This window comes from Aythya ferina (assembly GCF_964211825.1).
Source record: "Aythya ferina genome assembly, chromosome: 9".
In the NCBI taxonomy this organism is placed as follows: domain Eukaryota; kingdom Metazoa; phylum Chordata; class Aves; order Anseriformes; family Anatidae; genus Aythya; species Aythya ferina.
In genome coordinates, this window is record NC_140305.1 from 19,496,904 (window position 1) to 19,524,855 (window position 27,952).

Sequence of the window (27,952 nt, forward strand, 5' to 3'; positions counted from 1 at the left end):
CTGCTCATTCTGTTTACTTTGCTATTGGTCCTGAAAAATAGAAGAGGTAACTAAATCCTTGTCAGGCATTCCTTTTCCATTTGCTTTTTAACAAGCCTTCTCATTCAGGGGGCCTTTTTTTTGTCCAGTTATGAAACCTTTCATTGTGCTAGCACTCTGCTGTAGTTTTCTTTCTAGCAGAGCCACCCCTCTTCCATTTGAGTTTTTGGACTGTGATAACCCTGATGTCTTCGAAGCTGTTGACACAGCACTGAAGAAATATAATGGAGACAGCACTTCTGGTAATCAATTTGCTCTGTACATGGTGATGGAAGCCAAGAGAACAGTAAGTAGACTTCACAAAAAAAAAACATGTTGGAATTGTTTATGCGCTCTTAATCAGATTTGTTCCGTCTTATTCACAAAATATAGCAAGTGTGACAGCAAACTGTCTTGCAAAAAAAGTTTAAAAAAATAAAAGAAATGGCTTGCATGGTGAGATATTTGTCACCATGACAAGCAGGGATGTTCTTATCAATGGAGCGGTGGTGCTGGTGAATTGCTTATTAATGCAAGGACTAGATAATAGGAAACTTATACTACTAATAAAATGCATCTTACTTGTCCATTCAGTTTTTTCCTTTCTTTGGGAATCTTACCTCTCTCTATCATCAGTAAGGTTCTTCAGATCAGTGGTTATTAAAAAAACCTGGATGTTATCTTGATTTGCTAGTGTCATGCATTTAAAAAAAAAAAAAAAAGAAAAGAAAAGAAAGAATGACCTGATAAAGCTCAGCAGTACCGTGAATACATTGTTTGTGATATTTGATTGATACTAGTCCTAAGTCAGAGATGTATCTAAAGGCACTAGGTGATATTTTAGTCAAACAGGGTGACAGCTAAAATTACAGAAGAAAAAAAGAACGAAACATGATCTTTTGCCTGGAGTCCTTCTGTACAGAGTTAATCTAACAAAGAGTATTTACCTCTGAGAGGCATACAAAAATGGTATTACCATAATAATGACAAGCATTACTTTACTCGAAAACAACATTAGCATTTTTTCTACTGAATTGGATTTTCAGATGCAAAACACAAGAAACCCAGTGTCAGAAAGAATATTTTGCACTCCAGAGTCACAAGGCACTTTTTTTTTTACCCAGATAGAAGTTGACCTCAGAAAGGGGACATGAATTGCTAAATGCCTTACAGGAAACCACCCACACCTCTTGGCACCTATCCTCTGGTTTCACTGTTTTCAAAGTGGGGAGATCATAGCCTGTAGTGACAAAGACTAAAGTCTGTCAAGCCCTTAGTATAATTAATATTAAACAAATGAATAATCCCACTGTTATCACAGAACTACATGCATAAAGGCAGCCAAATGCAAACATCTTTATATCACAGCTGTAACACCAACTTCTTTCTTGCTTCCTTCTAGTAGGGCTATAACACTGCTTCCTCCTCCAAAGGACAGAAGTTATTTTCAGTATTTTACCTTAAATAACGTTCTATGTTTAAGAATACATATTTATTGCAAGTATTATTCATCTTTCCTTCTCCCAATATACTGCCTTTTCTTAAAAGATGTGAGGTGGAAACGAATTATTACTTTGAATCACTGATCAGACTGTGATGTTAAGAAAAAACAGAGAAAAGGAATCTACAAGAGAGCTTTCTTCATATTGTACATTCTTTTCTAAAAAGGGTATAGATTTTACTCATTGCTAGTCTCACAATCTTGAATGCATTAATTAAATAGCTGGTTATTACATATTCATGTACATTCATTATTGATAAGGTAATAAAACATAAAAGCTGACTGGTGGAAGACTGAACCTGCCCCAGTTAAAGACATAACTGTTCATAATAATAATGAAATAAACCAACAACAAATAACATGCAGAAACAATGTCTTTTCTCACGTGTTTCATTTATTCACTGAACTGATTTATTCCAGGTTTAGAAAACTGTAACAGACAACACAATTTGGCTCTTTAAATCCACATCCCAGACAGTATAATCTGATGCAGCTCCATAAATGTCAGTTTACACCTGCTGAGGATTAAGTCCATTATATTTTTAGAGACCCTTTCATCCTGTTTTACAGCCTGCAGCCATCACATCGCATACCTCTACTTAGGTATACTACAGAGGTGTAGCAATACACAACAGGAACTGAAAGAACACAAAATATAGTTCTGTCTTCACCTACATCAGTGTAAATACTCCACCCATGTCAACTCAGCTTCTCTTTCTTGGTACCACTTCATTATCCTTAAATGATACTGCTAGGAGAATTAATATTAAAGTACAGCAATTGCCTGTGTTTGAAATAGTACGCTAGCAGAGCATTTTTAGTGGCAGTAAATTACTAGGAACTTCTGGCTTTGTATGTCCTCTGAAGGAAGAACCACAGATATTGCAGTGTGTTAACGTTCCCTGTAGGCAATTCCCTGCTCTGTTTATGGCGAGGAGAAAATGCCCCCTACTACCAATGCCCCCTACTACCAACATCAGAAACGCTTCCACTGATCAGGCCAAACTTTACTGAATAGTTTGTCTGTATTTCATCTTATGGAATTCCTGAGACCACCCCTAAGAGCAGCTCAGCCTTTAATGCCTATAGAAAAACTGCAAGTACAGCCAAAGGCTGGCTCTGGAGCTCCCCCTTGCCCCTTTCCCCCAGTTTGGAAGGGCAGCATCAGTACCCTGTTACATGATGTGAAGTACCCTGATGTGAAGGCAGGCTGGGCATTGCCAAGATAGGATAGTATTTACCCCTTAAAGCTCTTATCTTTTCACTGGTGTCCAGATTTATCACTGTGCAAATGATGACTTGCATATTGTTTTCATCCAGGTAGGTCCTGACAAACAACTCCACGTGAAGTATCGAATACAAGAGACCACTTGTGCCGCTGAGGAGAACAAACCCTGGCAGGATTGTGATTACAAAGCATCTGCAGAAGCAGTAAGTGTCTAAACTTTTTAAAGGTTCTCTGTAGAGAAGCATCAGTATAATGGTCAGGACTGCAGTCTCCTGGGAAATAATATAGAATTAAACTTCAGTAGCTCTGTGGCTTTTGAGAGCTGATAGGACTAAAGTACAGAACTGTTTACAACCCTGAAGTTAACCACTAATATTTGTGAGTTTACCATTGAAATCCTAAATATCAGCAGAAGGGATCATTTCAGAGCTTCAGAATGACGGCTCACAATAAATCCAACAGAAAATACTTGCACAACGAGAGTGTGAGGGCTGTCAAACTCTCTGGTATTTGTGTCTGACGCAAACTTGTATAACCAAACTGTCTTCATATTGGCACCAACAAAACCACTGATATGGAAGCCACTGTGGCAGAACATTTACCAGAGGGTAGCTGGCAGTGCAAAGCCTGTCTGGCTCATGCTACTGCAGAGCACCTAGAGAGGAGGTGCAGTCAGGCCCACGTAGCGTGCAGGAACGCTACACATAGCCAGCAGGTCATTGCTATGTCACGCTGTACACATGCAAAGAAAGGGCTGAGAGTGACCACAGCATGTGAATCCATGTGGAACGTCACAATCATTGTTGTATATATTGTATCAGCAGAGAGGAAATTGCTTAAATTATGTATTTACCTAGATTTATTTATGAGGATGTGTTCACTTCCTTTATGCTGACTGTAAATTCTTCGTTTATTAACACGCATCAACCATGATACAAAGCTATCTTCCAAATTACGTGCTCAGTTCATCCTCTGCTCTCCTCACAAACAACAAAACAGATCCTTTACCAGGAACAAAACAGCAAATTTGACATAACTACAAATGTACATATCAACTTGTTTCCCAAACTGAACTTGCAACTGTCAGCTTTGCTCAACAGCTAGAGAAATATATAGCACAGTATTTTTCTTCATCAAGCAATCTTAAGACAAATGTTGTCATATGTATTTGCAGAAAACAGGAGAATGCACAGCTCAAGTTCACATTAATAATGTTGAAGGAACAAGTAATGTTTCGCAAGATTGCCAAATTGTTCCAGGTACGTAATTGTTTGGGGACAGCATTCAAAAAGTACTTTGACAAATAAGAACGGGGAAAACATCGTGCTGAGGCTTTCAGGAAATCTTCAAGATAGGAGCTCCTCATCATTCTGTTCAGACACTCATAAATCATCTTGCATAAGCAACTACATGTTAAAGGTAACAATTTCACTTCACTTGTATGCATGTATAAGCTAAGTCAGCAAAGCAGAGGTAACTTCTTCTGTCTATGGAGACAACCTCATTACCTGGTGATCTAAAGTGGCATTTGGGTGTGTAGTAAGTTGCTTTAAACATCAGAGTTATACCAAGTTGGATTAATTTGCTTTAGACCAAAAAGCACATCAGTAACCTAGAGATTAGATACCTCTTATCACACTTCAAATTTCTGTCCTTACTTATTCAAGTATGAAATTGGACCAGAAATGAATAGGGAAACAATTATGACAGAACTGTATCTTAATTTTCTCCAAACTAAAAGTGACGATTTCATTTCTGTTAAATCTTACCTTAAAAAAAAATCTAGTCCCAACTGCATTTTTTATTTAATAAATAATAAAATCCAGTAGGAATGGAAACAAGTAAGAGAGAAACTGTGGTATATTTTAGACCTTAACAAGTACTACATTTCTTGCCTATAAGACATTCATATATGACTATTATGTTCACAGAGTAATTTTATTTATCAAAAGCAAGTCACGTTGTTTGAAAGCTTTGCAACTGAGGTCTTTATGTATCTATAACTAGCATTCGTGTAAGACAAATCCAAACTAGTTTTAAAATATCCATCTAACTGGTAGCATTGAGCTAAGTACATATTAACTACAAAAATATTTACCGTGACTTCTGAAATGTTTGGCAGGTTATCTCTGGTTTTTGTTCCTTATTAACTTGTTTAAAGCTACCACGTCTGTAACTACAATCAGTGTCTTTCTAGGAACCGCAGTACACACTAACTCCATGCTCTACTACTGCATAAAGGCCACTTGGTTTCAAATACATTTGTAGGGCAATGGTGACATCTAGTTGCCAACAAAAGGTGCATGAATCTCACAGACTGCATGGGAAATTAGCATTTGGATCTTTTAGTAAGCTAAAAAATCATGTATGATTTATTAAAAAAAAAATAATCACAGATTCAGCATAAGAAGCTCATCTTGTTACCACATTATAGCAACTGAAAAAAACATATACATTTGCTCAGCTTTTATAAAAATGTGTAAAAATGTTGAGAGCGTAGTCCTTTTAGAACTGGGTGTACTGTTGTATTATCTTCTTGGTGATTACTCCCTGGAAACAGCATAATTTTTCTGTAACATATATATACTGACCCTGGACTGGTTCCCTGGCTGGTTCCGAGCTGGCATAACTGCATTAAAGCCATTTTTTGCCAGCCAAGGATCAGGCACACAAACTTTATTTCAATTCCACAGAGACCACACAATGTCCCACTTTGATTCCCAAGCTCACTGAATCATGAAATTAATTTATGTACTGAACTATAAAATTAATTTATGAAAATCCAATCCATGATTACCAGAAAGGAAAGAGAGTTAATAGGATTAGTAGAAGGAAAGAGAATCCCCATCAAACTTGCCTATCGACAACCAAGTTGGTTAAGCCTGAGGGTAACACGAAGTGGTAACTGGCAGCCAAAGTGACTAGCAGGGAGAGTTCAGGCAACAAACATCTACAGTCCCTAAGAAGCTCAAAGTCAGGGCAGTTCACATGGCTGAGCCAAAACGCTCTTGTCCAAATCCTCCTCCTGAAATATTGTGAGCACAGGAAGCAGCTGCACACAGTAGGTGAGCTCTGAAGGACCTGAAGAACATCTCTTTTAGTTGTGACCTCCACTGATTTCTTCCCGAGTTGGATGAGGGATGACCCCTCCTTGGTGGTGCCAAAACTACCTGGAAGGTCCTTCAGAGATCTCATGGCTCCTGAACTCATTTACTCCTCTGAACTAAGTTCACTGATGGATCCAAATAAGAAGCAAGCATCTAAATACAGTGAATGTCTTTGCAGGTCCTGGAACTGAAATCTGGGTTTTGCTGATAGCTCTTATTAAAAGCAGGAAAGACTCTTGCTCATTGAACCTTCTCTTTCGTTCCCAGACATGAAAAATTAAAACCTGAGGCTTCTTTACATGAAGCCCTGCATGTTTTTGGTTTCTTTCTTTTCCAGTTCCACCCAAGGTAACGCATTCTCAGGCTATTTGTCTTGGATGCTTTCATGATATAGCAAGCGACACCTTACAAGTATCAGAAATTCTGAAGCGAGCCATTCAGAAATTCAACAAGCACAGCAATGAAGTCAGCCTCTTTAAACTTGTGGAAATCAAGGAAGCTAAAAGACAGGTCTGTACGGGACTTTTCTCTACCTGTTAAAAAAAAAAAAAAAAAAAAAAAAAAGTATTTTGTTTGTTTGTTTTATGTATTCATTTCTGATTTTAAAGTGCTTTACATTTCTTAACAGAAGTGAATGGAACGCACATAGAGTGTAGACCATGTAAATAACTCCATTTGTAAGAAATCTAGAACTGTTAACCTACTGAATTTCCAGAGCTGTCAACTTTACAAACTGATTTTAAACACTTTCTCTGCAGCTGCAATTAACCAGTGTTCAGCACCAGTTTGTTTTCACTCAGTGCTGACACAGGCATCTTATGTCATCTCAGATGTTCTTGAGTATTCCTCTTGGCCTCTCCCTGAAGCTCCAGCAGGAACAGGCCTCTCCTAGGGGCTGTGCCAGCCTGTGCAGATGTCTCAAATGCTCTACAGCCTCTCAAAGAGTAGCAGGTGCCTACATTTTGGCAATACAATAGGATCTGTATGTCAGTAGCTGATATCCACTATAGGATAGCTAAACCAAATAAAGGAAAAAATGTCTGTGAAAAACAAGAAGTCAGCATGTCACTGGCTGAAAGATTTCTGCACAGAGGAATATCTGCTTTGCAAGAAGTGAATGCTCAGGTTGCAGAAATTCCTTGTTATCTAGTATTCCATGCAACAGTTATTTCCCCATGAAAGACTCTCTTGGTGTGATGTTGCTGGAAAGCAAAGCCTCTAATTTGTTTTTTAACTAGCTTATAATAACCTGACACCAGCTACAAACCATTTTCTTTGAAGGTGTACATATTTGCTTAGCCAAAAAGCATCTTCTAGTCTCATGTCAATTTGACCCATGATTTAATTCACAGTTCTCCCTTTATTTACTGATGGCAATGATCCTCTTAGCTGAAAGACAAGCTTACACAACACTTAAGCCATATGACCAAATGTCACAGAGACTGCAATTCAGCAGCTGGAAATTAAGCTATCAAGTAATTTCTGGCCAACAGAGACTAGTCAGAGCCCTCTACTTTAACTGATCTGTGATGGAAAGCACCTATATTTGATTCTTATTTCCCTTTTTTTAATCCAATACTACCTGACACAACACTGTGACATGGAGACATTTCATGGGTAAGGATCAATAGCCACAGTGAGGGAAACAGAACTGCTTCCTGAAGAGAAAATGGAAAGAGGTCAAAAATCTGGACAAAAAAAAGGAAAAGGGGAGAAAGCCCAAAGCAGACAGAATTACAAGTAGATGACAAATGCAGGACACTCAATAACAAACGGTGCCAGCAGTGTAAAGTTACATTATGCACGTACTATTTTACTATGTCACCTACTCAGGAACATGGGAACTGCCAAGCTGCGTTAGTGCAGTCATCCATCTAGAGCAACTCCCCGTCACTGGGAGTAATAAGGAACAGATTCTTGGGAGGAAAGTGCATGGAACCATGCATTACAAGGCTGCAGGCTTGCCAGAAGCAGGATCTGAACATAGACTGCATTTCTAATTACTACATGACTTTGTTTACTTCGTGTATCACAAGGACAACACTTTTTGGGTTTGTTTTTGCCATGATCACTGTATGGCTTGATGTGATTCTAAAAGGGTGGAGTTGTTTTCTTTGCTGATTGAATTTCATAGTTTAACTTCTGAGTTTGTATTAGTTTACATAACACATATCTCCTAAATATCTGTTCCAGGTGGTAGCTGGATGGAATTACGTAATCAAATATGAAATCAAGGAGACAAATTGCTCCAAGGCACAATTTCAAGAGTTAACTACAGAGTGCAAAACCATTTCTCAAGGAGTAAGTAATCTTCAAAACCTGTTTATCACAAAAATATCTTAAAAAATAATGGTTGAGCTCTGACTCAAATACTTATTTATAAGTATTTACAGCCTTACTTATCTAATGAAGATTAAATCCAGGTTTATAGGTAACTGCCTATAAACTACAAGGTAGACATTTTCATGGATGACATTTTCAAGTATCTTAGCCCTAAGATCCTGAATCACAACAGCCAGCTCAGTGCCTAGCATGGCGTTAGGATGGGTTTCTCCATGTGCGCCCCTTTACATTTCTCTACATTAATTTCCTTCTGCCAGATCAAACCCCTGTGCCACCCAGCTCTTAAATTCCTTTCTCTGTGAGACTGATCATTAGCCCTGTGCTGTTTTATGTATTTTAACTGGTTATTTATCCTTGCAAGGGCCTTTCCTCTTATTCTACAGTTAATTTCTTTCCTTTAGAGTCTTTGATAAGAGATTTCGTTGAAACTTCTCTGAAAACATAAGCATACATTATCAACAAGGCAGGTCTCTACCCACTTTTGTCGATCCTTTTGAAGAACTTTGACAAATCTACAAAATACAACCCTTGTCTACAACAATAAACCCGACTCCCTTTGATGTATTCATGCCCCTTAATTCTTTCCTTATTCTAATTTCAAATAATTTGAAGGGTACAGACATAAGTTTTATGGGTTTATGACATGTAAAAAAGAACAGGATCACATTTTTTTTCTTCCAGTTAAATAAAAAAAATACCACGGCAATCTTAAGCACATCATCTACCACAATTCCCTTAGAGCACTGGGATGAATACAAGCAGACCCAGAAACTCGGTAGTGTTTGATTTAATAGTTGTGTAATCTTCCTTTTGGTTTTTACAGTTTGAGACAAATTCCAGTGAGTTCTCCACAAAACAGGATTCTGGTTTGTAAACCTCTCCCTTTCTTTGGAATACATACAAATAGTTTCTTCAGCTTCTCCTTTATGGTTTTATTTTCTCTGAGCGGTCTTTTTAAACCCTGACCATTTATTGGCTTTGCAAATCGTCTGTCAGGCTGCTTGCTTCCAGGATATCGAAGGAAGGATTTATCAGCAGTATGCTTGACTTCGTTAGCAAGAAGCTATTAGGATGTGAGCTTGTTCATTATTTCTAAATAATAAGGACCTTTTTTTTAATGTTATTCCAGCGTATAGGTAAATGTGATGCCAAAGCTTATGAAAGCATTCAGGCAGAGATTGTAGACGTTGCAAGCCAGTGCAAGTTTCCAGGTATGTAATTGGTGCTATCAGTTCTGAGAGTTCTACAATTTCATTGTTTTTCAGTCATAAAAAAGATAAAAATGCAAGTGATAAGAACAGATAATAACAAGAGAAAGCAATTAGTCTGAGATAAAATGGCACCGCCTCTTAATGAAGTATTACCATGGAATGTTTTTGACTTCCTACAACTATCCCATATGCAAATGAAAGTTTTATTTTATCATTTCTGTACTGCCCTATTGCTATGACATGGAGCTGGCTGCTGACTCTCATTTACAGATTAGCAGATACAAACTCAGAGTATTACTTCCTACAAAAATTAATTCCTTCTCTATCACAGACACAACAAAGTTAAAATCACATTAAATAAGTAACTCCATCTAACCTTCCAAAGAGCTCTAATGTATTCTTTTGAAAGGCAAAGGAGCTGGGGACATTAGGATATTGTCCAAAATTGGTAATTCAGCTATCGATACTACCATTATTTGTTCCATACTGCATAGTTTTACTTAAATTTCATACATTAGAGGTTGTCTTCTTTTCCCCCGGTAAGTAAGCTACTTAGAATTTTAAGTTCATTACAATCAAACCCCCAGATGGTTTCTTACTGTCACTTTTTCCTGTAGCCATCTATTTGGACACAGATTGTGACAGCTTCAGGGCTTTAGAACAGGGAGTACAGTGTTACTCTATGCAGGAAGTGCTGCATTCTCACCCATTACCCATTGGTTTGCTTTTCTCCCATAAATTATAATGATATTCTTCAACGCACCCATTAATTGCCAGTATCATGCACCACTTGTTTTCCCTGCTTCAGGTTCTTCCATACGTGTAGCTATTCCCTGCCTTTATTTGCTAGCTATTTGCAGTCAGTAAACACAATTCTTGTTTTTCTGTTACGTATCCAATGTGACACTATGTGCTTTTTGAGATAGCCAAGATATAATAATGTTGACCATATAAAACGCAAATCTATTTTGGCTTAATTTGATAGACTCAAATCTGAAGTTTGCCAGAAGGCAGGGGTTTAAGAATAACTGTTTTTCCCAGCCTACATCTATTTATGTTGAAACTTCTGTTCCTTAGATTTGAAATCTGTTGGTTTCTTGCAGCTGAAGACATGGTAAATCCTCCCACTCTCATTTGTGCTGGTTGTCCAAGGGCTATCCCCAATGACAGTCCAGAACTGAAGGAACTGCTGAAGGTTTCTATGGAGAAGTATAACTCAGAGACCAACGATGACTTCTACTATAAAGCTGGAGTAATAGAATCAGCAACAGTGCAGGTTGGGAGTCACTCTTCCTTTTAGAACTGATTCTCCATATGCCACAGAAATGAAGAACAGACCCGGCAGTGTTACTGGTCTGAGCTGAGTGTTAGCTGACGTTAATATTTCAATTTCAAGTAATATTTATCTTTATATTTTGATATGCGTGGTAACTGAGGGATCTAAACAATTTTGCTGGTGAAATTTAATCCACCTTGGCTTGGATTGAAACATCTCCAGTCCTTGATTTCTTTTCTTTAAACATAATTGCTGCCTATCAGATTTCCATATCAGTACCCCTTTTAATCAGCCTTTGTGACACTCCATAGACTTTTTAAAAGTAGAAAAGATTTATTAGGCAAAACTACTCACTTGATCCACAACACCAATACTCTGTATGTTATTTTAGGCATCATCTACAGTAGCTATAAGCTCCAAGAAATGGGGCTTTCCAATTCCCCTCATAAATCTGTTATTTCATACACTAATTCTGCTGCTAATAATACTCCAACTAGGCTCACAAGAAAACATCTGTGCATAACGAGATACACAGATAAATGCAGCTAAACAACAAGATACCAAGAGGATAATACTGGTCAGCATTTCTGTTTGCCTACTTTACTGTCCAAACATATCAAAATAGAAGTTTAGGAAAGAATTGAAGATAAAACAGTGAAGAAGTTCAGAAAATACTTTCTTAAGATCTTGTCATGAGCATGAGCAGTACCACTGGAGAATGCACTAGAAGCCTACATAAGTTTTTCCAAATAACTTATCTTACTAATAACAATTCTGCCTTTTCATCATTTAAACATTTTTCCTTCTCATGTTTCACATCATGATCAATATTAACACACATAATTTTTAAAAAGGGACTTAAAAAGACAATTTCATGTTTCTCCTGCTGTCTCTAAAGCAAGATACATTATCTCAGGCTGTGTAAAAATACTAAGACAGCTTGTACCAGGCACACTCTTCAAACAATGAGGTTTCTCTCCTTAATTCATTTGGCAAAAGCATTTATATTCAACTGAGCCTGTTCACCACGCACTTCATTTTACTAACATTCAACTCTTCTTACATCATATTTGGCTCCCCGCAGTAGTGTCTCTAATGATTTCATTTGTTATTAATAAATTACGACAGGCATCCAATAAAACAAAGCCAAAACTGTGGGCCCGATATTCTGACCTCTCTCTCCCTCCTACAGTTACTATGCTGGAATTTCTGAGAATGGGAACTGGAATAAATACATGAGTTGATTAGAAGCAGACAGGTTTGCTGTCAAATATTTTAATATCGTTCTTAACATATGTTGTCCCAGGGGTCAGGTCGTATAGATTACAAGTAGTATAAGCTTGTAGAAAGCCATCTTTTCTCTGAACCCTTTTCAATAAAAATGCCTTTACCACAGAAAGCCTTCTTGCTGATTTTTCAGGTGGTTGCAGGACAAATCTACCATCTAATATTTAGAGTCCAGAAGACAAACTGTTCAAAGAATGAGTTTGAAAAGCTTCATGAAAACTGTGAAGCCACAACCAACAGTGTAAGTAATGAGGATGTTGCCAATTGTAATGTTCCTAATGGACAAATTCATTTGCACAGGAACTGGTAAGCACACGAAGTAAACTTGCATCTGATCCTGATTCCTGTTACCTCTCCCAGTAAATTTTTGCTTCAACAAGGATACCTTCGGGTGTTTGTTAACTCCAAACCAGTGACAATGGCAGTAAAACATGAAGCTTAAACTGAGTCACTCCAACTACAGTATTGTAGTGCTCATTGTAAAGCAAAAGGGACTTTATTATGATACTAAAGAATCAAAGAAAGGAGATTATTGCAGTAAGAAATGACTGCAGTGCTCCTGAACCTGTGGCACTTTCAGCTGAGGAAAGCTGGAGATTTTAGCGTTACTGGTGCACAAAGGAATTATGCTTCTGGAGTATGTGCTGCTGATAATTTGAAAATCTGTTCCAGACAATGGAAAGTAATGTTGATGGGCCTGGAAAGCATTGGTGCAGGAGCTATTTGAGTAAGAAAAGCCTTATTTCCACTTCTTTTTCCCATCAGATGAACAGTGCTTACCTCCGAGAGTTAAAACTGTTAGTACAGCTGGCATTACCTAGAAAAAAAAAATTGCTTCTCCTTCCTCCTCCCCAATTTCCTGAATTTTTAGTAGAGGTAATATGATCATCAAACAATATTTTTTAGGAATATCTTGAAGATTAAATAATGCTCCAAAAGTGCTGGGCATGAACAACCCAGTCTTTTAAGATCCAATCTCCAATCCAAAGCTGATGCATCCTATAACCTCAAAAAGCTAAGCAGTTATCTGTCTCAATACAGACCTCTCCATCAGTAAGACAGATTTCATTGGTATCCAAGTAAAATTTCTAGTATTTAAAAGTATTATTAAAAATTAATATTTTTGTGTGCACTCCTCTTTTCTGTTGTTGCCTTAAGATTTTTTTTTGTTTTGTCAACAGCCACTATTGTACTGTGATGCACAAATTTATGTGGTCCCATGGGAGAATAAAACCTCTGCCAAGGTTAACTGCTCTGAAGGCCAGCCAATGGTATGATTACTTATGATAATTGGTAATGAAGAGAATAGAACAAAGACTTTAACGTATTTCCCCATGCCAAATGATCCCCTACTTTGTACCAAAAATAAAGGAATTCATTGTTCTTTTAAAGACCTCAGCAATGCCACACTTTCCCTCTCACCCCCTAACCTCAGCAGCTTGTGACATCAAAGTCAGTTTTGCTGTAACGTGAGACAGTGGACAACACAGTGATTACAGGAATACAAAAAAAGGCAACAGAGCAGTGAGAACATTGTCCGTTGACTGCTCCTATGCATTATCACTTAAGTTCTGAAGTATTAAGCCCCATCAACTTCTTTTAATTATTATTTGTAATTCATTGCCAAAAATGTATTTGATTGCAGGTTTTTGTTTGTTTTTAAATAAATCCGGGGATCCCCATGCTCCCTGATCAAGAAGACATACTGAATAAAGTGAACCTAATTAACCTGCATTCATATTCAGCAACTTCACTCTGCTCAGAACCTTCATCACTATCTATTCATTCATTATATATCAACTAATAAATGGCTCTCTTTTGTTTCCATTAAAATATTGCAGCCTTAACATCTTTCAAATTTAGCTCCTACTAAACAACCCTGATTTGCAGTTAGATAAGTAAGGATCAGACACTTTGTTTCAGAAACAAAACTCATGTTTTCACCAGGCATTCAGTCTTTCCCCAAGAAATTCCCCAAGTCTGAAGCTCTTGCTCTTGTTCATGTAACGAACACAGCTGATACTGCAATGTTTTTCAGAGTACACTTCTACGAAGGCCTCCAGGATTCACTCCTTTCCGAAGCTTTGCTGCGCTACCACAGATGGGTCAAGCTCCAACATCTGATAGAAATGAAGAAGAAAGTCAAGCACCTGGCAAAGTAACAAAAGATGATGGAGAGCAGCAAGAAGGTGAAGGTGAACACGGCCATAAACACGGGCATAAACACGGGCATAAACACGGGCATGGGTTTAAAAAGGATGATGAGTCTGCCAGAAGGCACAGGCAGGAAACTGACTGTGGGCACAGAAGCAGCCACGGGTGTAAGCATCGAAAAAACAGTAAAAATGGTAAGCATAAACATCCCAAATCTGAATCTTCTGAGGAATCCAGTGAAAGGGTTTTTAATCAAAAGGAAACCTTCCCATCACTCAATGCTGAAACAGCATCAGAGCTGGTTAACTCAGAGGTTACAAGAAAGGAAACTGGTACTCCTGCAGAACCAGTAGATCTTCTTGATGGGTTGCCAGATCGCCCGGAATCTCCTCTCCCCAGATGTCCTGGAACCCCCTGGAAAACAATTATGGACCCATCACTTCCTTCTAGCTTTCCCCGAGAATTCACAAATGAGGATCTCTTGCCTTCTGCTGTAGATAATATCAGTCCTACAATAGAAATTTCAGCACCTCCCCAAAATGAAGAGACGAGCTTTGATCTTTCAGATGCTTTACCATAGTTCAAGTATCGGTGGATCCTCTCTAGAAGGGATACAGAGAAAAACAGAAAATTATTGCCTTTTGCGATTTATAAGATCTAAGAGGCAAAAGCTCCTGTTCTTTTAGCTAAGATACTCAAGTAGGTCACCAGCACTTCTGGGGACCTAAGACCATATATAAGTACTTTGAGTTTGCATATCTTTTGCATATTTGACAAAAACATAAATCAGGCATGGCACCAATGATTCAGAACCAGTCTAGCAAAGGGACCAGGCAAGTCAACAGCCTGCTGCTGTAGAAGTTACAACCACGACTATCTCGCCTGCCTCACGTTGCTGGAAGCACACAGTCAACCACTGCATCACTTCTCACTATATTAGGTTTAAAACAATTACTCAAAAAATTTGGAAACTACATGAAAAATCTCAGTATGTGCGAAGCAAAAGCAAGCTAACGTAGTGCCAGGATGCCTTTCTTAGATATCTGAAATAATATTTCTCTGATTTCCTGAAGTGTATCTTTTAAAAAACAAAATAAAATAAAGGAGCCTGTTTCACCTGTCAGTTTCTTGAATCAAAGTAATATTGCCAGCAGTCCATCACTAGCAGGCTGTTCTGCTGAATAAGGTAATGGGGAAAGCTGAGAGAATCCGCAATAAAGCCGTTCTGTTATTCTCTGTGCATAGTATGTTAACTGCACAGCGCTGCTGAGTGCACTTTTCAGGTGGCAGAGGTGCACAAACATTACAGATCAGATGGCAGAACCACAAACACTTCAGTTATCTAAAATTTGTCTACCTTCTTCCACTGTGGGTGTGCTTAATTTGGAATAGAAAATTCAGCCCAGTCTCTGAATATCTATCAAAGTCTGAGATTTTGGTGGAATACGTTAACTAAAAAGCAAATATTTCCAACAAATTAAAATGCATTTTCACTGTGTATGGATCCAATTACTCAGCTGAAAAAATCACCCCACAATAAATAGACAGAGAAATGATTTAATGCCAGATCAGTTCACCAGTTAGAAGCACTACGCAGTCACACAAAAAGTTATTGAAAAGGTCAGGTGCTACAAATGGTAACTGGAAACTGGAGCTAAAAGCAAAAGGGGAAAAAAAAGGCAAAAAGTCTTCTGCAGGAGGGTATTTCTAATCATGACAGGGCAGACCCCTACAAATCACAGAACTGACCTCATACTTTCTGCATCTAAATGTTCCCTGACATCGTAAACACACTTCCCCTCTCCTGGGCCTGGTTCCTCCAGATGTAAACAGACGTGTTATTTCCCTAGCTCAAGTGGTAGGTAACCACACTGTGAGCAGAACTCTGCCTATCTGCTAATAGTGAATGCTGATACTTCATTAAGGAAGTATCAGTATGATTTTGCACAAGCAATTTTTTTTTTCTCTAATTAATTGCATTAAAAGCCACACTAAAATGGTCTTTAAGAAGTCATGATAGTCATAATTAAAAAATGTCATTCTGAATATAAATTCAGTCTGGTTACATCTAAACTTTTGTTTAATACAGTTTAATTGGCCACCATATAGGTATATCTTAGATAATTATCTGTCAAGACAGGTGATATATGATCAGAAACGCTTACGAACTCCAAGATCTATTGCTAATCTAATCCTGCAATTTTTTCATTCATTCCTTTCCTTGCAGCATAAAAAGCAAAGTCTATCTTTTTTTCTTTTAGCACATGACAAGTACTAAATTTATAGAATTATAGAAAGGAAAGTCTTTAGAGTTATGTTGGTTTATTCTTTTTTTTCTTGAATATTGACTAGGATAATTCTGGCGATAAATGAGAATTCTTTGCATATGCTATACTATTAAAAAGAGTGTAAGTTCTGAACAGTTTTTCTTTAAGAATGAGACGACAGAACCTTGGCATATTCTCTCTGCTGAGCCATGGATACATGGCCACAAGTCGTGAAGCAGAGATTGAGTGGCCAGAGCAGGATAATATAAACCTGGACTCTTCACTGCCTTGAATTTAGCATAGTGATAACGAGAGGTTTCATTAATGTTTAATACAAAGAAGTCAGCTTCAATTTTGACTTCTTGTTTTTATAACGTACAAAAATCATTACTTCAAAAAAAAAATAATTCTGGACTAAAATCAGTGCACAAGTCTAAACATTTTGAAACAGTATGTTCTGACAGTTTGAGGATGGAACATTCCAATTCTCACTGACATGCTCCCACAGAAGGTTTTAACTGTGACAGAACAGTACTTTCTAATGGAAAAATATGCTGTCAGAAAATTACTGACCCGGCTTGTTTCAGACCTGCTGCTGAGAAGCTCTGCAAAACTACCAGTTTCTCCTACTGTTGCTGTCACTGGAGCTCTCTTCATCCAGTGCACTCCAACGCTTAGCAAGTGCTTTTCTCCTCGGCCAGCAGATGGCAGATTTTCTGCTGCAGTAAAGTCCCTGATCCCCAAATGCGATCCCCAAATTAGGGTTTTGTGCTTGCCAGGAACGGCTCAACATTCAGCGTCTCTTCTGTGTTAGTAACACTGCAAATCAAACACCACATCTGTGCTACCAGGATTAAACATTAAGCTCAATCAAATGCGCATAAAAAGCTCACCAGTCACTTATCGTCTGCAAGGTGTATGAATAGTGCTGTAATTTCATGAATATAAAAATTAAAAATAATAGCTAGTCCTGCATCAGAAAAAACGCATTGTGCCTGATATAAACAACTGGACATGGGAGTCTAGGGTGTGAAAATATGTCTGAATTAAGCCTGTTTGTGATACTGCTGAGAACCAGAGCCACCTGATGGCCATTTTGCTACTCTCTTCTCTCTTGTTCATTCCATCTGCGGCAATGAGACAAAAATACGTATTTTAACCGACAAGAAAAAATCCCAGCTTTACTTTCAGTGGCCTGCTGGGGTTTTGCTATAATTCAGACGTGACCTTTTAATCACAATCTGCAATTCCAGTCATCCTCTAATGCTATGTTCCCATTGTGTAACTAGCCAGGGGAGAGATGTGCAGGCACCTAACAATAGAAAATTGTGGGAATTAACAGTGAATACTGGAATGTGAAGAGATGTAAGAACCTACTTCTTTCATTTTTTTCTTAAGTCTCCCAGCCAGCAAGATAATTGCTCCCAGTTCAGAAATTACAGCTCTGAGGATAAAATGGGTCCAAGTGGGTAGACAATTAGGAATGGCAACATGACATGGTCACTGATGTATAGACAGAGCCATACCAAATCTGAAGTTCAGATTCCTCAAGTATTCTTAAAATATACGTATATATATATATGGAGACAGATATTTTCAGTTCCACAACCAGCTACTCACACACGACTCTAGATTCTGCCGTGTTTACAAAAACGAGATTTGTATAATTCAGCTTCCACAGCTTTAATTATGCTTTAAGCAAAGTTGTCTTGGTAAAATGTAATTAATAGCAATGTTTCTACTGCATTCTAAAGTAAGCGGAAGGCTGCTTTAAGGAGGAAAGAGTGGAAGTTTTCCTAATTGGGTAAGGCATCTTGCTACAATGAATACTAAAATTACTGCTGCTACTGAACTGGTTTCAATCTGCTGCTCAGTGAAAACTCAAACATAAGCTCTAAAGGAGTAACTCGTCCCAGTATGTAATAACAGATCACAGAAACCTGATCTTGTGATCCCTTCTGCCACAAATGCCAGATCACACATTGCTGAGCTGTGATTTCAAGACCAGATATTAAACTGATGGTTTCACACCGTGAACTACCAACCTTGCTGTTTCAGTTCAAAGTGAGTCACAAAGAATTCCTGACAGAATCCAGATGCATGTAAAAGAAGTGCATTTGTTGTAAAACTGATACCCAAAACATCTTTTATGAGATGTCACTGTACAAATACGGTGGATGACCCTCCATCTTCTACTGCAAGCACTCGTTACAGGAGACCTAGTACACCACTTCACTTGAAATGAAAGAATAGTCGTGTGAACAAAAAACAAGGGAGTGAACAAACAAAACTAAGTCAGGCAGGGAATGAGTGAGGGTATACCTTTTACCCAGGGAGGGCATTTTTAAATTAAACTTAGATTACCACAGGAAAAAAAACAGTTGGGGTAAATAACAACGGAGTACTACTGAAATGTAATGGTCATCAACAAAACATGGGATCCATAGCACAATGAAAGAAATATTTTTACCTACATGCCCAAAACACTACTGTTCAGTACCTTGAAAAATCCACCAGACACATGTAAAGAAATTTAAATGATACAGGAACATTATTTCTCTCTAACCCTTAAGCATTTCAGCAGAAGTGAATTCAAAGTTGCCATTCAACTTAGTAGGAAAAAAAGATTAATCCCATAAAGCATCACAGAAAAGTAAATCTACTATATCTGAATTCACTTCATTCCTATGTGCCAGCTGTTCCACTAGCTGTGTATTAACTAAAATAGTAGTAATGCTTACCAAAAATAATAATAACAATAATCAAGGGATATAATGCAACATAACACAACTTCCCAGGAATCAATCCAGTATTGACAAAATGCTCCATAAAGAAAAAGAAGAATCAGTTCCAGAAGGTGTCTAGCTGTCATAAGACTGTTTAAATAATCAGTCTGAATTCCCCCAAACTGAAAAATCTTGTTTAAGCACATAGGCCTAATTTTAAATTGTGCTGAGAAACCAGTACTCCCATTAACTTCAAATAGCTTTGTAAGTGCTCAGCATGTCTAAAAATCAAGCCTTGGAGCGCTCAGCTAGTGCCTTTGGTGTAGAAATACTATTACTTGAAAGGGAGTTGGACACCGAATAGTGCAGGACCTCCTTGCACAACAGAAAAAGGTGATTATGGGCAGCATTAACCCTCAAAAACAGCTCATGCATTTAGAAATGTTTTGGGAACTCGTGCAGGCACTGGCAATAATCACAGAGGCACTAGTGGCTTAATTGCTTTTTTTTCCTGGCTCAAATACAGAAATTAGAGTGTTCTGGGCAATGTTTTGTCATACTTCCTTCTTCTCCTGACCATTCCCACAAAATAAACCAAATTGAAGAAGCAGAAAAACAAGCACAAAGTACAAGATCTCCTTTTTCCTCAGAGTTCCGTACAAATGTGCAGACAGATTAACGGACTTATAAACAACCCTTTGTTTGGGTTACCTTTAGATAAAGTCCCTTTTCTACCAAAAGACAACCAAGAAGACTTTGAAACTTCCTCTAAAGCTGATAGATTGGTTAGTTGTAGTTTACATAGTCTAGCACAGGAGTAGCTTCAACAAGGCAGTTGTAATGCACCTGCGCTTCGTTTTGCACACTGGACACAGCTGATCAGCCACAACGTGTGTAGCAGCGCTGCTGTAGCTCTTCTCTTTTTCAGTGTAAATATGTACTTTGGTTCCAGTTGATGGTGGCAATAAATATACAAACTATGTGCAAGAGATAATTACCTGCAACATACAAGAATAATCTGTCAATTAGCAACATGACTGCTTCTGGCTACCTGTTTTTGCCAATGCAACCTACATTAAGTTGGTCTAAGACTGCAACAATAACTTTCCACTAATATTTATCTACAACAACTAAATTTTATCTGTATAAGGATCATCCATTCCTTCTTGAATAGTTACCCAACACACACAGTTTTGTTATATGGGGTCATACTTGACTGAAGCATCATCTCAGATCTCTGAAGAACCCAAACTGATTTGGTCCACAAGGTGAGTGAACTTTCCTGAAATGCAGAGCCTAATGCTCTGTGGAACTCAGACATATACAAAATTATTCACTCCAGATATAAGATGTGAGCAACTGTTTGGAGCAGAAGATGACTAAACCCTTGTCACCTGGATTACCACAATCATGGATTAAGCCTTGACTTTTGTGTGCTGGCTCAAGAGACCTATGCAAAACTGAACAGGATGTCATCAACCACTGACTGCAGTGGGGACTACAGTAAGTAAAAAGAATGGTTCCAAAGACTGCAGATAAGCTGTCTGCAGCTTATGACACTGACAAAATGAGTGTGACTCACAAAATGAGTCTGACTCCAAAAAAAATACACTTACACATCCAATTCCTCATGACATACCTTTGAAATGGCAACTGATGTATTCATGATCAATATAGCTATCCTAGTGTCATTCACAGCTGAGAAATGCCATGTATAAATGCTATAATGTCAAGGAATAACAATTTCACAGTGAGATACTGTACTGCTAACAAAATTCAGAATCCCAATTGTACTTTTATTTATTTACAACCTGAACTGATGAATCTTGATCAAGCTAACAGGCTGCTATCAGAGAAATTCACTCTAACTCAACCTTCAAACAAAATTCCAGGAGAAATGGTCAAACATTTGATAAGTGGCAATAAGTACAAAAATAAAAAATTGCAAAGGAAAGGCTGCTCTATCCAAGCATACCCAGTAATACAGCAATCAGTTGGCTGAGCAATATCAACATACTATTTTCAACATAACTGAGACACTCAGTGTTATTGCTGCCTTTAGTATCCCTCTAAGGTCCTGCTATGCAAACATGGCAGGTGTGCAGGGTTTGCTGGGCAGGGCACATTGGTTAAGTTATCTCAGAAAGAGACTGAGAGGATGAACACTAAAATGAAAGCAAAAAGCTGCAAGATGTGACAGGCTAAACAAATGTAGAAACAGCAGCAGCAGCTTTTGGGATGAGTGTTTTGTAGATAATTCTAGAGAAAGCATGGAGAGTCTTGGCCTACATATCTCACCCTGTTCAAAAGTTTCCACAGAAAGCAGGTCTGGTGTCAGTTCTGCATTCAGAATTAAAGATTGATAAAATATCAATTTATCATAAGAATCTCACCTTAGAAAATATAATTGCACTTGCACTTTGAAAGGCCTCACAGTACTGCACAGCTGAATGTAACAACTGACATGTTTTAATACAGAGAGAATTCCTAAGTGTATGCTGAAATTTTTCAGCACTAGTTTTTCTTCTTCCTTATCTACCTGATTTTTATTTTTTTTTACTGCTGTCTTTACCCAGGGGAACAATATTAATGCCAAAGCAGTGTCAAAAAGCAGGTATCTTGAAGCAGCAGTATTTTCTAACTGATAATCACTCTTCTCTCTCCTTTCTTTGCAGCATTTCCTCCTGAAAGCAAGGGAATGCGCTTGCTTGCTCATCACTCTTGCTACCCTAAACAACTGAGATAGCTTTGTTCTTCTGCACCAGCAGTTCTGCTCATGTACACTGAAACTGAATTTCCTTTTTTAGACAGCAAGGACGCAGACTTTCTTCCTCTTCTCCCTCCCTCTGCCTCCCTTCCCCCTCCCTCCTACAGCCTTTGCTGTGCCCTCATCTTACCTTCAGCAGCAGAAGAAATCCATGCTGCAGTTTTTTTCTCGTTAGTAGCTCTATGGCAACAGCAGCTCTGAGGCAGCAGTCCTTGATGCTTCTCACTTTTCTCTCTCTCTCTCCTTCTGCATAAAGATATGCAGTTTGTTTTGGCCACTAAATTAACAAAGACAATTCCAATGTGAGGTAAATTAACAAACACAATTCTGATCTGATTGATTTTAGAAAAAATATGTTCCCAAGGGTACAAAGTTGTATTCCTCAAAGAGCTGAATTCAATGCAAATGAATAATAGTAAAGGAAACCAGACAACTCCTTTTGTGTAATAAAGATAAGCTATGTAAATTCATCTCTGTGATACTCAGCTTTTTTTTGACAGAAATGTGAAAAAAAAAAAAAAGAGAAAAAAATCTAAGTTTAAAAAACACAAAACATTTTATCCAAATGAAGTCCAGAATGCTGTAAATATTTTGTAACTGAGTCTTTTTTTATTAATAACACATAAATGAAAATCATTGGTTTGCTTGTTAAATCCCTGCTAAAGCAAAAGGAATAATGTTATGCAAGATCCTGTAGTCTTGCAATCCATGTAAAAGTATATACGAGAATATATTTGGAAATGGTTAACACAAGCTACAGAAGACAAACGAGCAAGCAAATTAAAAGCACCAGTAACTGAGTGGTTATTGAATAGCTATAACATCCACTTGCTTTGAAATTAGGATTTTCCTAACTTTCTCTCTTTTAAATTAATCAGCAAAATGTGCTACAAATAAAGGCTGAATATGTTAGAAAACAAAAAACAAACAACTGCATAAGACTCAGAAACAATTATTGCCAAAAACTCTTAAAGTATCTAGCACAAGATAAAATGACTTTGAATAGCAGTACTTGTATTTTCTTTTCTTATTACAAAATGCTAGTAAATTATAACTTAATCACTTTTCAGACACGCAAGGAATAAAGAAATCAATATATTTCTGTAATTCAACATGAGCTCTCCTTTCTGTCTCCTGCTGTGCGAAGAACAAAGGTTTCTGGTCACTGCCAACGGCTGTGACAGAAATGCTGAACTGCATGCCCTGGATTAGTACAAGAAACACCACAGTAATTCCGAGCTAAAATAACGTGATCACCTGCATCCTGCCTGTGCCTGCATCCGTGGATCCTGGGAGAATCTGGGCAGCTGTTCTTGGGCGCAACCTGAAAATAAAAGAATGAATTGCACCTTACATGTTGATTTTTGCTGTATCTGGTGGTATTCAATCAGCACACAAAATAAAATGTAATAGCATTCTGCAATGGGTTACAGCACAAACAACTAGAATTAAGGACTGGCCTACAGATGCTTCACAACCCTACAAAGAAACCGCACAGAACAGAGTGGAAAAGTTACTAGATAGTTCCTTGGCAGCCCGCTTGGCAACCTTACCCTCCTAGGCACGCATTTCAGATGCAATTATGACAATACCATGCATCTGTAATATTGTTAAAGACCTTGGAATATTTACACTTGTCTTCCAGAAAATCTCAGAAGGATTAACAAAACAAAATTGAATAAACAAATATCAATGTTTAACTTATTTTTTTAAACTTTCAGCCGGGTGGAACCTCAGCTCCCCACCCAGAATGACTGCGCTGTAGGGCTGAAGCACAGCATACAGAGCAATCTGCCTCAGCCTTAAACAGTTTACAGTCTAAGGGATACTTCTAAAACAGGAGATTATAATTCTCATTTTAAAGGCAGATGAAATAAGGGCACAAAGCTGAAACTACTCATCTACAATTTCATATTAATCCAGTACTGCTGACAGAAATAAAGCTCAGGGAATCTGAGCTATGATTACCTGCAGAAATGCATAGGTTCCATTTTCTTAAAAACATTAAAGCTCTGTAGAAAACTATCAGTTTGTCGAAATAAAGGTTTGCCTTGAGGCCCTACCTCTAACTACATAGCTCATTTTATTAATGACAGTCTATTTATCTTTGTTGTTAACGTTTACATGTTGTAACAAGCTCTACAGACTGCAAAATGCTCCATTTTGGAGGTTAAAATGCTCTGCTACAGAAGGAGACAGAGACTTCAGCAAACACACAGGGCTGGATATGAACAGAAAGGGCTTCTGTTAAATAATAACGAAGTGATTTCTGTGATATCTTGCTCTTGCTGTTCAAAGATGTACGCATTTTAAATATTCTGACAACAAAAGGCTGTAAGATGCTCACAGCACAGCTTTCTGTGCGATGCTGTATCAGCTCCCCACCTAGCCATTTTGCTGTCACGGATCTGAGATGGGCCCTTGTAATTTGCAGCACGGTGCCATCCTTCTGAAGAGCAGCGTGCCTGATGTTTCAAGGCAGAAATCAGCATGGGGAAAGAGAGTCATATGACGACTTCATTAAACAGGGCACAGAGCACGCAGACGTCTATCTACAAATTCTGATCCTGGGAATATAGCCCTGTAAAATCAAGGAACTGCTTGGGCATTTTGGAGTTTTTCTCTTAGCTTGCATGCATTAGTTCCTCCTTGTAAGAACATAAAAAGCACTCTGTTTTGTGTTGGGTTTTAAATCGATGAGGAAAGGTACTCAGAATTAAATACAGAGCATCGCTCAGCCTGTAGTGGGTGTTTCAAAAATGAAATGGCAGAGATCAGCTCAGAGATTAAAAATCTCAAGCATCATCAGTGGATTCCACATTGAACCATGAGAATAAATAATTTACATGGATGGTTTACCAGTATCAGAAGAAAATATGTTTTCTTTATAAAAACACATATTGTTAAATTTACCTTTTCCTCAGAAATTAAAACAGTTCTGTTTGCAGACTGTCTCACAGAAGTATATGACACGCACTATTTCATGGTAGTGCAGACGCCTTCCAATTGCCTTAAAAAACAAATGTAACCACAGGACTCTGCCAGGAGGTTATCAGCAGCTGCCACCTGTTAATCTGTCTAGCTTTCTTTGCTTTTGCAGGAGAAAGAACAAACTTTACCCCGAAAGAATGCACGCAGCTTCTATCAAAGACTGTGTGAGCCTCTTCCCGTTACCTATCTCCACATTTTTCAAACGTTTGCCCACATGTAACCTCTGAGGCAAATACTGTCACTGCACTTTACAGAGGAAAAAAATGAAGTGCAAACTTCTCGTTCCAATAAAAGTCAACGGGAAGTCCCTAATAAATATTACCTGTTCAATTTTATTGCTAGAATGCCATGCTTGTGGTCACCCTGGGAGTCCTCTACATAACCAGAGAACAGAGTTAAGCTGATGCCACGTCCCGGGCATGACTACAAGCCTTAACAACAGTAAGGAATAATGTAATCACTTGCTCAAGGACAGAATTCAAGACCTGGAACTATGAACATCACATTTCACAGCATGCAGAGGCCTGAATGACTGAGAAAAACATAGAAAAATCTATTTTTCTGTTTCAAGTATTTGAGTTGGGAATACTCAGTAACATTACTGGCAACGAGAGGACTTAGGATAAGAAACAAAGCATACAAATCCGAAGCAGGAACACCCCTTGGAGACTTGTGCTTGAAGCAATTAGGGAACACAAGCCACAAACCGCCGTGCGCACGTTGCAGACAAGTGAGTCAGCTGGTCAGCAAAAGGTCCTGGCCACCCAGCGTCCTCTGGGTGGGACAGATAAATGGACTAAAGCTGCCTAAATCCCACTGGCTTTCCATAGTGCTTGGCTCCTAATTCAGTTAAGTGTTTTTGACAGTGTTCCTTATTGGCCGAAAGCTTTGACTAGGAGAGAAAATTCCGTGTCTGGAAGTACTTTCAATTCACTCGGCATGGGCATCCTGGAGATTTCAGAACAAAAGTCTGATTACAGCTACAAAGAATAGAAATATCTGTCAGAACAGAACAAAGTTGTAAAATGACTTTTTAAAAGGATGACAAAGCAAACCTAGCAGCCTAATGTGCTAACGTCACCAAAATGGGGATTTCAAATTACCCCAAGATACTAAAGAATACAAACCAGGCCTTTTTCAGAACATTAAAATCACTGCATCTTATAAACTGCTGTTATTTAATTTGTTCAGATTGTAATTTCAGTGGAATGACGGAAAAATACGCACAAGTTAGCATTAATAAAGCCCTGTGACTGCAGTTAAATAACAAGCATGGGTCTCCTGGAATTCAAACCTTCTCTCTCCACTGGAGACTTTCCAGACTCTCTGCTATCCACTCCTACATCCGAGGAAGCATGCTTTTGTTTAGGCAGGATCCTTTGGGAATGATGAATTGAAAAACATTACTTCTTGCTAACAACACCCTAACAAGTCATCTTGATCCTCAGCACAGCCTACACTGAATAAACTCTGTCTACAATCACTTTCTCTGCCCCACTAGTTGTGGGAATCACGAAATACATGGTATGAACTCTAGCAACGACTAGAGTTCAGTGCAGGAGAGGAACTTGGGGTCTTCCACGTTTCCCGTGAAATACATGGCAGTTTCACGGTATGCTCAGATCATGGTATGAGATTTCTAAAAGGAGATTTCTGAAATTTCCTAATGCAAACTGCGACATTGTCTTTGCCAGAACACTGACGAGCAGGGACTGCTCAACTAGAGCTCAGTTTCAGGAGGTGTTGACTCCTACTGCTGTCTTTAGATACATCACTCTTTACTTCGATCTGCATGAATAATGACTGGAAACCCAGCTGCTAAACCAGCTAGTCCATCTGTTACCCCATATTAATAAATGCATAATTATTATGCTCATTCCCACCAAAGATCTCATGATTCACCAAGATTGTCTTTTGTCTTCTACTGAAGTGTGCACGCATAAATGTGGCCATGGATCCTAATAATAGTAGCACAGACTAAACTAGCATCTTTTTGGTATCACTTCTGCCTGATGATAACATGAACCTGGTCCTTGAGGAGCAAGCTTTCAATTGTGACTGTTCTAGAAAGCTTAATAAAATTAACGCCAAGGGATACAACAAATCCCAGCATCAATCCAAGATTTTGTCAGTGACAAAATCTGACCTTCGGACACATTTATGACACTTCATGGTTAGAACCTAGGCAGAGCATGGCTACCACCAGGCTAAAAATACACAAACTAGATACGAGATCACAAGCAAATTGGCCGTTTGCCCTACTATAATCAAAGAGGTATTTCTCAAACAGTGTATTCAGGAACACAGCCTTTAAGAGTATACAATGTCCAAAAATTTTCCTTTGGTACAGTTAGAGCAGGTCTGTTACCTCCTGGTCGAGGCTGACAATCCTGGATTTTTACTGTAGTGTCTCACACAAAGAGGACAGGTTCAGCTTTGCTTATCTGAAGTTAATGAAACAGAAGTCCTTCCTCTTTTCATTTCGTGAAATGAGTCAATGATTTTCACTAGAGGAAACACTGGATTCCTTTCTCCATACTTACTGATGTTGAACATTCATATGAATTTCATGTTGAACATTCATATGAATTATTGAATAAAGAAATCTTGGCACTGGATTGAGAGACTCCCAGATGCTGTTACTACAGATATTAAATAACAAAACCAATTTAAAAATGTGTCCCTTGATTGAAGCTAATGGTAAAAAAACATTTTCTTCATTTTATTTTTGAATGGGATGAAGTTTGGAGACCACACCTGATGTCAAGTGGAATAAAACAAGACTTATAGCAAATCAGAGTTTATCCTTAATTTTCCATAATAGTCCTTAAAGAAAGCTGTGAAAACCTTGTTATTTTAAAATTAACTTCTGTCAAAACAGAATGTTCAAAGTGGTTTGAATACGTAATTAATCTGAAGTAATCTGATGCTAATTTGTCTACAGGAAAAGATAAATCAGGTATCTGAGATGATGGCTTAAATGTTTATTAAAAAGGCATTTAAAATCTGTGGAAGATGATGGATTGCCTTCCTAAGTTTCCCAGATGCCAATAAATCTTTTTCACTCAGTTTTGCA

General features: G+C 38.1%; 1 protein-coding gene and 1 long non-coding RNA gene across 2 annotated transcripts in view; one reads left to right on the forward strand and one right to left on the reverse strand.

Moving 5' to 3' along the window:
• KNG1 (kininogen 1) lies at nucleotides 1–15,248 on the forward strand. Its single transcript, XM_084528948.1, has 10 exons — nucleotides 1–325; nucleotides 2,840–2,950; nucleotides 3,922–4,006; nucleotides 6,192–6,364; nucleotides 8,048–8,155; nucleotides 9,327–9,408; nucleotides 10,512–10,684; nucleotides 12,105–12,212; nucleotides 13,153–13,242; nucleotides 14,010–15,248. The coding sequence occupies exons 1-10, from the start codon at nucleotides 131–133 to the stop codon at nucleotides 14,703–14,705; spliced, it is 1,821 nt and encodes a 606-aa protein (XP_084385074.1). The 5' UTR covers nucleotides 1–130; the 3' UTR covers nucleotides 14,706–15,248.
• The window catches only part of LOC311441193, a 15,201-nt gene continuing 1,133 nt past the window's right edge, over nucleotides 13,885–27,952 (reverse strand). The window contains exons 2-4 of the long non-coding RNA XR_014695841.1: nucleotides 23,143–23,209; nucleotides 22,016–22,162; nucleotides 13,885–14,727 (exon numbers count right to left, since the gene is read on the reverse strand). This is a non-coding gene — a long non-coding RNA (uncharacterized lncRNA). The remainder of the gene's footprint in view (nucleotides 14,728–22,015; nucleotides 22,163–23,142; nucleotides 23,210–27,952) is intronic.